This window comes from Scatophagus argus, chromosome 12 (assembly GCF_020382885.2).
Source record: "Scatophagus argus isolate fScaArg1 chromosome 12, fScaArg1.pri, whole genome shotgun sequence".
Lineage (NCBI taxonomy): Eukaryota > Metazoa > Chordata > Actinopteri > Scatophagidae > Scatophagus > Scatophagus argus.
The window spans coordinates 18,616,980-18,627,926 of record NC_058504.1 but is presented as its reverse complement, the minus strand read 5'-3'; the positions used below and the strand labels follow the sequence as shown (position 1 = coordinate 18,627,926).

Here is a 10,947-nt window from a genome sequence, read left to right as displayed (position 1 = left end):
GCCAGGAAGCAAGTCTATGTACAAAGTAAAAAGTGCATTGTGTTAACAGAAAGAACATATGGGCACACCGTACATCTCTGAACAGGTAAAGAGTTAAAGGAAGCAAGAGCTAAGATTTTCTCCTCAAAGAACCATTACATCTTTTGAATCAGGAAAATCAATCCAATTTACAATATTTATTTTTTATGATCGCATCTGGTATTTTACAACATCCATTTTAGAATATACTTCTGTGTTTGGTGATAAACCATGAAGAAAATCTGTTTCATGAGACCCCATAAATTTGGTTTGTTAGACACATGCCACTTTAATCATACCTTATAATGCATTAGTTTAGTCAAAAATTAGCTTTCAGTTTCATAAGAGAGAACCAGACACTAACGTGGGAGTCCTTGATGAATCTGCAAAACAGTGCAAATGCTACCTATACTTGCAGGTCCCATAGGTCTTTGTTGACAACCTTTGTGGTTTATTCCAGGTATCAGTCAGTCATTAATTACATTAGATAGGCGGGTATGGGATAGTATCACCAACTGATACATCAGGCCACTAAGTGCATGAAAACAATATGAATGTCATGAGACTAATGTAAGACAAGATTACAGTTCCACATCAGTTTTAGGCCACAAGGCTGCTGTCCATTAGTGTGGGTAAGACGTAGGACTGCCTGTTCAGAGGACATGTCAATGTGCACACTATCAAAGGAGGGCATGAAGAAGGAGGCAGTAGGAGGAGCAGCATATGTCTTCAAGGGATGTTGGCGCTAAAGGAGTAAAGGAAGGAAAGTTGTGTCCTTTTTTTATCCAGTGGTTGTCAGAGTTGGACAGGTGCTCCATCCCCTCTTCATTTGTCCTTCATCTCCTTTTCTTTTACCCCCACTATCATCTCATTACTTGACACAAGTGGGCCAGCTGAGGCCTCCACAGGCAGCAGAAACGATAATGTAAATGACCACCTGAAAAGAGCACAGAAACATAAGAAACTAAGAAGTAAATTGCAGCACCACTGAGTCTCATAGTAGGAGAAAATCAAAGTGGCAGTATTCAAGGGACCCGGGTAAGTTTTTTTTAATTTTCATGAAAAAGAACTGTTTGCAACTAAAGGCATTTTCTTAGCACAGACAGCCAAGTTGCAATTCATCAAACTGGCGAAAGAACCATAACACTGTAGCCCCTTTGTAACCAACATCTCATCAACCACCATTTCTGCCCATACTCACCAGACACGCGAGCACGATGACAATAGTCAGCTTGAGGTTCTTCATACACATGGCTCGTGCCAGGTTACGACTTGTGGTCTTAAATGTCACCGACTAAATGGTTTAGAGAGAAAGTAACGTCAGTGACTATACTCGTGAATGAGTAGCTAGCTGGATTACTGTCATAATATACGCATGTATACTGTGAAATATCATGTAACAGAAAACACGTAGGGTTCACGAGGCAAAACTTGAAGTCTTTAAACTCACTGAATCAACCAGATTTTCTGTCTTGTCAATCAGCAACTCCAGCTTCTCTCCCCTCTGAGCCACCAAATCTGCAAAAAACAAACAAAAAAAACACAAAGAGCCAACATTAACTTGGGACAAACAAATGTTCAGTGTAATGAGATTTCTATCAAATGGACATTTGTGATAGTAATCCTCCAGTTTTCATGTGAATTTTATATATTAAAATATTGTACAGATTTTTTAATTTCATTTTTATCTCAGAGTGCCATATCACAAGGAGGTCTTTTCAGTATCACTGAGCCATGAGGAAACTCATGAGAAGCTCACCTATGTTGCGGACCATAATACCCTTCAGGTCATCCACCTGCATCTGAGTCTCAGAGACACGATCTGATCCTCGTGGGTCTGAATGATGTTTCTGTAAATAAAAATAGAAACAGAGGAAGGTAGGGGGAAAGAGGGAAATGGAAAGGAGATTTATTTTGTGATTACTATTGAATCTATTTTGTGTGTTTTTTTAATATACTACAGAGGCACAAAGCAGTCCTCACAAGAAAATATTGCTCAATATGCTCAGGCTCTTGTCATACTCACCATCTGAGCCGCCAGTGTTGAGGAGAATTCACTGTTCATGGCGTAAGGCAGGGCTGTTTGTGCTCGCGACCCGTATGTTGTCTGGAAGCGCTTTTTGACTTCACTGAGGAAGCTGAATGCGCGTGACCTCTCAAAGTCCTTTTGCAAACAGAAGTTAAATAAAACACATATTTTAAGTACATTCCCATGAAAAGATCCAGTGACATGAAAATTGTATTTCTATACTGTTAATCGGTGTCTCTGAAAGTAGGGTTATCTGTCCTGTTGTTATGGGCTCAATATATTACTTCACAAATGGGGGTTGTGCAATCATTTTATTTCTCTTTCCAAAAGCGGCTGTTTCCAAAAGTTAACTTCTGAACTCTTCATGCCCCATCACGTATAGTACAGAAGCATGTCAAACAACAGAAGAGAGATTACAATTTCAAAGCTATTTCAACATACCTTTAATATCTATCACTCCCACTCACCACAAACAAATACACAATACACAATACACAGATATCTGTGTCAATTCTATACTTACATCATCAGTGATACACAGGTATATGATTCTGTCATGGCAGATGTAATGAAAGAGATAGCTGAAAAATTAAAAAGACAGAAATGATCAACATTACAATGTTTAAAACAGAACTGTGTGAACTGTAAAATGTCTAAGGAAACATTAACTGCAGATAAACAGTAGTAAAAGAGCTGTGTGCGGGACGGACAGACGGATGACACATTGCCCCGTGCCTTTGTGGCATGTGATATCACTTGATTGTTTCAGGGTGTGGATTCCATGGCTGAATCTGAGCACACAGATTCCATCACTAATACTGTAAGAAAATGCTTTGACGTTGTAGACATTACCTGTCTATTGGTGATCACTGGTTCATCACACTGAAGTGGGGTGTTTAAACATACTCCAAATATTATTCTGCAATTTCTGACTTCAGAAGGATATATATAAATGCAACAACTGGTACCTTTTTAAGTGTTTAAAATTTAGTCAGTGAGCTGTAATAGTCACAGCTGTAATCCTGCTGAGGCTGTGGCCTAATTTTTGTGTCCAAAGTCACAGTAGATAATTGTTCACAATCAAAGCTTACACTTCGTGAGTAGCAGATTTGTCTTCATAGCGTGTGCATTGGAACAAAGGTACTCTTTAAGGCACTGTGAGAAACTGCTGCTATTTTTACCTATGGTGCACTTTCTTATTATACTGTGTACTTATCTGACAGCTTCACCACTTGCACACAGTAGTAGTAACACACAAACTTTGCAGCAAAGCTGGAAGAGACCTGCAGACCCACGTCACAGTCACAGCATATGAGTGTGTGACCAAGTTGTCAGGAAGTGTGTGTAAGTCCTACCTGCCGTGACTGTAGGTCAATTTGTTATTCTCTGATGGGATTTTGGCTAAAATTTGTTCAGTCACTTCCAGAAAGTTGCCGCCACACCAAGCATGCTTTGCCAGGATGGTGGTTCCACGAGCCACCACAGCAAACAGGATTGCCATGGCAACAGCTGGGGTTTCAGCTCGATCACTCGCTGTCAACAAACGAACAAGAACAGAAAGGCGTTACTGGTGGATCTGCAAGCGAGCAGGATGGGCTGGGGAAAGAGGAGATTGCTTAACAGAGAGTCATTCTGGTGAAACATTTAAGGGTACAGATACGACAAAAACAAAGGAGAGGAAATTATGTCTGTGAATGTAGTACTGGCACGGAATACAAGCAGTAGTCACTAAACTAACTAACTAACTAGCTAACGATATATGAAGACGAAAGCCAGAGACAACGGTGGCTCGAAAACAACGGGCTAGCAAATAATGTTGTTGACCGATGTATCCAACGGCGTCAGGTGTGTAGCTGTTTGTCACAAAAAGGATTATCATCTCTCGCTAACGAAATTACAGTGATATATAATAACAAATCCGATACCTCAGTGTATCAGCGCTGTTCAAAGCAGCTCATTTAGCACAAATTCCAACATCTAAAGAGATTTCTTCTGCTAGCAAGCTAGCTAATCCTTTTCGAGTGACTTCTGCTTTGCAAATAAGCCAGATCTCCAGACCGGAAACGTGCTCACACCCGCTGGGTAATGTAGTTCTTACCTTGTTTCTCAGCCTACGTACTCGAATGTGTTGTTACGTTTAATGAACTACATTTTTTAACAACTTCCTGTTATGCAGCGCTATAGTCCGATGTTTTCATCCTTACGTCACGACAGGGGGCAGGTTGTTTCTTGGGTAATTTTACCCCTTGCTAGTGTCTTACAGGTAATTTATGCGCCGTTACAACATATGACACTCGTTTTCTATTTAACCGTGGAGATTTGAGCGCATAATTAAAAGAAGTCGGCACTCTACATTATTACATTACATTTATAGATACACTAGCAGCATGACAGAGGAATCATAAAGAAAAATAAGGAAAAAAACGAAAACTCACCGGAAGAGAGCAACTAAAACTTGCAAGTTATCAGTCAGAAGCTGTGGTGCCCGGGTTAATCTCACCTAATACATTTTATCCTCAACTTATTTACTGCTATAATCACAAACCCGTAGGCCTAGAATGGCGTTCTTTCTGTTCAATGTTTTGCACAATACAGACAAAGCAAAAAAAAAAAAACTTTTGTTGGGTATTGGTCTAATCCCTCTTGCCTGCGAGACGGTGGTGAGGCCTAAAATCCCACGACAGCCTCTTCGGAATGTGAAGCATGGCTGGGGAAGAAAGGAAACCAGTGTTGGAGATGGTAAGAATGACAAAAATGCTGTATTCCTTTTGATAGTTCATATCGACATATAGCTTTGCTATTGTTAAACTCTGTCTTTAAGGATTTATTAAGCTAAAATAGGGTAATGATAGCATTTTAGCCGCCTGTAAATTCTGCACGTGGGTAGCCACAGAAGCTAGCAATCGGAAAACAACCCAAAGCAACACCTGAACTCATGAAAGCTGTGCTCTTTAATGCCATAGTCGTATATTCTATCGTCAGTGGTATTATCTAAAGCTAAGGTTACCGACTTTACATCTGTTTGCTTCAGTCCATAGCTGACTTAGAGTTTCTCCACTGGGGGGCAGTATTTAAACAGAGTAGCGTTTCTCATTGTGCAGCATGTCTGATGCTTTCCAATGTGCACGTCTAAGATAAGTATTGGACGTATTGGCAGTGCATATTAGTCCCCTCTCCATAATGATTGCCCCCACGCACTACGCCAGTTGGTAATGTGTAATGTGTCTAATTTAATAGGTATTTCTGCTGAATTTCAGGTCCAGGCTGATGGGGCTGATGAGGGCTGTGTGACATTTGTGCTGCACGATGAAGACCATACACTGGGCAACTCCCTCAGATATATGATCATGAAGAAGTCAGTGTTTTCCTTCTATTTTCTTTTAAACTGCTGCTTTAAATTCAACGTGATGTCGTCATGAGTTTGATCAGTTCTCCTTTTTGTATAAGAGAATTAACCACCATATTCCCATGTGGTACTTTTGAAGTACAAAGAGTATTACTGACGTGTCATAGGTGGTGTCATTTGACTCCAGCTGGAGGGGATGGTTTTCCCCTCAGACGTAATTTTGACTGTTTATGAACTCTCAAGCGCATATGTAATTCCACTTTGTTTCCAGTATTTTTGCTCTTAGTTCAGGTGTTTATATAAATAGCTTCTCCATCCATTGTAAGCAAGACATTGATGATGATCACAAATTTTGCTTTCACATTCCTGTTTTCCATCAGTGCGGATGTCGAGTTTTGTGGCTACACCATCACCCATCCGTCTGAGAGCAAGATCAACTTTCGCATTCAGACACGAGGTGAGGGACACGCCTTAAACTCCTGTCACTTCAACTCCTTCTTCTTCTTCTTCCATTCTGCATTACTTTGTGTGTCCAAGCATGCACGGGACAACTAGAGAGTAAACATTTTCAGGCTGTGTTGAAGAGTAAAGTCTGGAACATACGCTTCCTCCACTCAGCTGAATAGGAAGGGCCAGTGACAGAACTTAAATAACACACATCTCCTTGTGCTCTTGTCCTTAGAGAACTATAACCACTTTTCTTGTTACAAAAAAAATCATCTGTCATCAGCACTGCACGAAGTGTGTTCAGATAACAGCAGCCCCATCACATGAAAGGGCTCGGCAAGATTGAGAAAACAGCTTGTTTTTGTTATTGGACTAAGTTTCAGGATGCCTGGAAGATCTTTCCTCATGGCCTCATCACAGAAAAAACACAATTACCTTCCAGGCAAAACTTTGAGCATTCACAGTGCTTTCACATCTTCAGCTAAATTTGTTTCTGTCATTACTCGTCCCCACCATGACCACAATGAGAGTGAGGGGAAATATGTATTTCATGTTAGTTGGGCATGGAGAAGCACAGGACCACAGGACTTCTTTCTTTCTTCTTTCCATTCATTTGTTGTCAGTATTCCATTTTTTTTAATCAATCAATGTCGTGACCATAACAAGATCCTCAAGCATGTTTAGAAATTACTTGGCTTAGTTTGATCAACATCCAATAAAGAGAAAGTGTTTGGTTCATAGTTATAACTCATGTGTGTGCAGTCGTCATCAGTTCTGACGCACATAAATACTTCATTTCCTGTTGTCCACCAAGATAAGTACCAGTACAAATACCAGTCCCCTGAAAGTAATACTGATACTACACTACAGTACTGCAATAGAGTACTTCATTTGATATCTTTTTTTCCTACCTCATTCGATAGTTCTTCATTTGCCGAAAATGCCGTTGCTGAACTGCCAATTCAAATACACCAACCTCGACTTCAGTCGCCCACAGACTTGCAAAGTCTTAGTTGCGATCAGCAGTGTGCCTTTAGTAAGTTAAATATTTTGTGAAAACTTTATTAGCAGGCGCTGTATTACGCAAAAAGCTTATTGTAATATCTTAATATTTATATTTTAGATTTTTGTTCATTTACTGTATTTCGACTTTGGCTGAGAGCCTGCTTGGTCTCTCATCTCTTTCTTGAAAAGCGATTTGCAAACCAGTGCTTTAAATAATAATAGTAGCAGTAGCAGTTTTTTTTTTTGCATGTCAGAAATGATGGTCACTTGCAGAGTGTATGAGTTGATACATTAGCAGGTGCTACAGGGCTCTTGCTTGTGTTGAAAAGTCGACATTTTTTTTTTAAATTAGTGAGTGAGAGAAAATTATACTGTGAATTGCACCTTGAATGTTGCAAATTTGTTGAAAAGTGCCACTGAGCAGCATCTCACTCTTGCTTGATTTCTTGATTTCTCTCATAACTCATCGCGTCTGCCTACATCATCAGTGAATGTAAAAATACAAGGTAAAACTAACAATCTGGCCCGAAGAGCTGATTGGCACATGAAGTGCAAGCATCATTGGTTTTTTTATTGTTAAGTGGTGGTTTTCCTTATAGCTGTCTGCTCTGTTTCAGGGGGACTTCCAGCCACAGAACCACTGCGGAGGGGCCTGACTGAACTCAGCGATGTCTGTCAGCATGTCGTTAACACCTTCCAGGTACACCTTCCTGTATGTCCATTACCAACTGACCAGTCTAGTGTGGAATAGCAGTTCAGAATTCATTTTTGGGTTAGCTGTTTCTTCAATCTATATGGGAAAAAAATAAACTCATTTGCTCAAATCAGTACACAAGGAAATAAGTGCACATACAATCCTGATTCCAAAAGAAGATGAGACACTGTGTAAAACATAAATAAAAACACAATGCATTAATTTTCAAATAAACTATGCTTACCAATAGTGGTTTTACAGTGTAGTAATTTAGGTTTTACACAGCATCAGGACTGTGCAGGACAGTCCAGCGCAGGTTTGGTCAGTTTATACATGATTCACAAGCTCACATTTTTTGACTCGCCATAAATGGATGAAAGTTGAATCTTGGCAGGATAGAAGTCTTGTTTACTCCGCAGGAAGCGTCATCAGTCACCTTCCTGTGTGAAGTATCCGCTCCAGAGTCCTTGACACTGGCTGTGCAGAAACTCACTCTTCTCTGACCTCACGACACAGGGACGCCAGCAAGAAGAGAACTTTAATTTCCACACTTGCAATAATATTATGATTCATTCACATGGAATAAAAGAAGAAACACTGTGTTGTCTGGTTGGCTCTGTATTAGTCCCATGGTGAAAGGAAAGTCAGCCAGCATTGATTACACTCCTCACACTGTCTCAGTTCCAGTTCTGACATCCTCTTTTTTTTTTTTTTGTTTCAGGAAAGAGTTAATGAGTTCAAAGAGAGGCAGGAACAACCCATGGACTGAAGAGCATCACATGTGTGACTATGAATCTGTCAGACCTTTTTGTAAAGGTTGGATTATGAAAAGTTCTCTGCAGATTAGTGTGATAATATTTTTTGTTCACATTTTTTCATTTTGTTCTTTGGTCAAATGTTTGTACAGTTTTGTTGATGTATGTTGGAATTGGTGTATGCTGTATGATGTTTATGAAAAATGTCTGTCAGTACTGTGTTTATCATTCCTGAATTTTTGCAATGACTAGCCAAAGAAATTCAAGATGAAGACATTCATTTCTTTTTCTTTTTTTGAATTTGATGGAAAATTTCTCACATGAAAAACATTCAGCCCTTTGACTTGTATGTCAAGATTTATTTTCATACTTTCTCATGTAACACTGTTTGGTGGACTTAAAAGTGCTTCTCAAACACCAACTTCCTGTCATCTGCCCTTTGAAGCTGTGTTTGATGAATGATGGAAGAAGTGTAAGCTAGAATGTCCTTATTAGCTGAGGAATGTGGTCCAAAGGTCTTCAAACAGTGCCAGGAAGGCAGAGAGCGAAAATGAGGGGAGACAAGTGTAAATAATGAGGTTAAAGTTATTTGAGGTTAAATCGTATCTCTGTGTCAGTCACATGTTCACGCATGGCTACATCTGTGGGCTCGGAGCACAGTTTGAGGAAAAACAGCAGCTATGGGTCACATTTCACAAACTATATGTGCGGTATGGGAAATCTGATCTCTCTCTCTCTTTTTTTTTGTTCATTTGATGGAACGAGTCGACTTTTATTTTTTAAATCAATAGTGGGAGCTATTGGATAGTGGGAAATAGGCTTATTTTACTTTCACACAGAGAGATGAGCAGATCAGTACCACTCTGATGTGTGTAGAAGCTTAGTTGAGCACGAGGACTGGGAACAGAAACAGCAAGACTAGCTTTGTCCACTCTCAAGTTATATATATATGAATGTTAATGTTATATTCAGGGATGCACTGATTTATCAGGCGAGCATCAGGATTGCCCAGTGTTTGCCTCATTGACTGATATCAGACTATTGGCAAAAAGTCAGTTTTTCCCCACCACTGTTGCCAAGTGCTTGCTCATGGGTGAATGTTGGACTCTATTACAATTTAAAAAGTGTCATGAGACAACTTTTGTTGTGAATTGGTGCTATATAAATAAACTGAATTCAAAATTGATTTGTAATAAGATAACCTTTTCTGACAGCAGGGGATGATCTGTTGTGTCGCATCAATTCTGTGCTGGAACGTTCATGAGGTTCTGGCTCATGACCTGTCTGCCGTCAGTTTGTAATCTGTGTGAGCAGGCTACTGTAAACTTCTTCTCACTGAGGAGTTATTTGTACAGCATACTGAAAAGGCTTCTGAAATGTTGAATTTGTTCTTTTTCAAAATCAGACATTATTGACATTATTTCCCCAGAATGTCAAACTATTACTTTAGTTTTGCAAAAAGAAAACTCAATAAAAGTCAATTCATAAAGGCGCCTGATTTATAGAATTGGGGAAATGTAAAGTGAACCTAATGCAGCAGCAGCCACTGTGACCACAAATAGCAGCTGTGGTGATGGATGGGGTGGCCTGATGGGTATAATGGTAAATGCTTGATGTACAACTAGAGAAAAGGTTAGTGATCAGTTAGTGGTCAAACCAGAACTACTAAGGCAATCGCTGCTTTCATGAGCCCAACTCTAATGTGCAAGAGAGAGAATGTGCTCCTATTTAAAAAAGAAACCACATCAAGTGTGGGCACAAGACTTAAAATATTGTTTGTGCAGAAAATCAGTTATCCACAGCAACACAGGGAGACTGAAATGCTGCGGTGAATAAAGGATTCTCTTAGAAAACAACTATTTGGGGTGTTTCACACCACACTTGATGTGGTTTGGTTAAAAATATTGCACTGTCCTGAAGCTCAGGATTTAGTTTTTTTTTTTCCTTCAGGGATGAGTTTGATTTGAAACATATGATGCCACTTAACTGTAGTTATATTTGGTTTACCAGTTCAAAGGGAAAGTCCTCTAAACTCAACTGATAACAATGTGCTTTTTGTTTTTTCTCCTTGTTTTTCATATGTCAGTACAGTATTACAATATTTGCGAAACTGTCAGTTATGGAATTGTTGCCTTCATAACCTGATTTCATGTGATCATATTAGATTTTATCCTACATTGTGGTTATGGTTTATCGATATAGCACTGCATGTCTGACCTCAGGCTTTAAAGACGTGGACTGTTGATTACAACCAGTTGTGTGCGTTTTGTCCAGTGTCGAGAAAAAACAAGCGATTTTCTCCAGTGTTGCTAAATAGTTCTCTTTCTAACATGGCCATCGAACCTCAGAAGCAAATGTCAGTGAATTACTGTGAAGCACAATAAATAAAGTAACTGCTGATAAATAAGGTTCCCAGCCTTGTGGAGCTTGTGACTGTTTCCAAGAACCAGCTTAACTGAGAGAAAAAACAGAGCTTTGTCAAATCTGTTGCATCCACTGATGGGGGAAGAGATTTGCTCTGCAGTTATCTCCGGAAACGTGCTTCTTGGAACTGCCTGCTCCTGATGTCTTCTTGCCTATAATTTCAACCATTCTTTTGTAACACTTTTGACATGTTTCTTTTCCTCAAAAAAGAAGACAAAAACAAAACAAA

At 39.5% G+C, this 10,947-nt stretch overlaps 2 protein-coding genes across 3 annotated transcripts; one reads left to right on the top strand and one right to left on the bottom strand.

The window, feature by feature from the left end:
* Positions 1 to 161: 161 nt before the first annotated feature.
* sybl1 (synaptobrevin-like 1) lies at positions 162 to 4,097 on the bottom strand. The gene is made up of 8 exons (XM_046406277.1): positions 3,973 to 4,097; positions 3,403 to 3,580; positions 2,571 to 2,628; positions 2,045 to 2,182; positions 1,778 to 1,868; positions 1,469 to 1,536; positions 1,220 to 1,312; positions 162 to 955 (listed from the first exon to the last, which is right to left on the bottom strand). Exons 2-8 carry the CDS (start codon positions 3,546 to 3,548, stop codon positions 890 to 892), a joined length of 660 nt encoding a protein of 219 aa, XP_046262233.1. The 5' UTR covers positions 3,549 to 3,580; positions 3,973 to 4,097; the 3' UTR covers positions 162 to 889.
* Positions 4,098 to 4,653: 556 nt separating this feature from the next.
* On the top strand, positions 4,654 to 10,698 carry polr1d (RNA polymerase I and III subunit D). 2 transcript variants are annotated; one of them, XM_046406279.1, is made up of 5 exons: positions 4,654 to 4,786; positions 5,305 to 5,402; positions 5,774 to 5,850; positions 7,463 to 7,545; positions 8,261 to 10,698. In XM_046406279.1, exons 1-5 carry the CDS (start codon positions 4,751 to 4,753, stop codon positions 8,306 to 8,308), a joined length of 342 nt encoding a protein of 113 aa, XP_046262235.1. In that variant the 5' UTR covers positions 4,654 to 4,750; the 3' UTR covers positions 8,309 to 10,698. The 2 variants fall into 2 exon arrangements, with proteins under 2 accessions (XP_046262235.1, XP_046262236.1); XM_046406280.1 differs by lacking the exons at positions 7,463 to 7,545; positions 8,261 to 10,698 and adding an exon at positions 7,334 to 7,453.
* Positions 10,699 to 10,947: the final 249 nt, after the last annotated feature.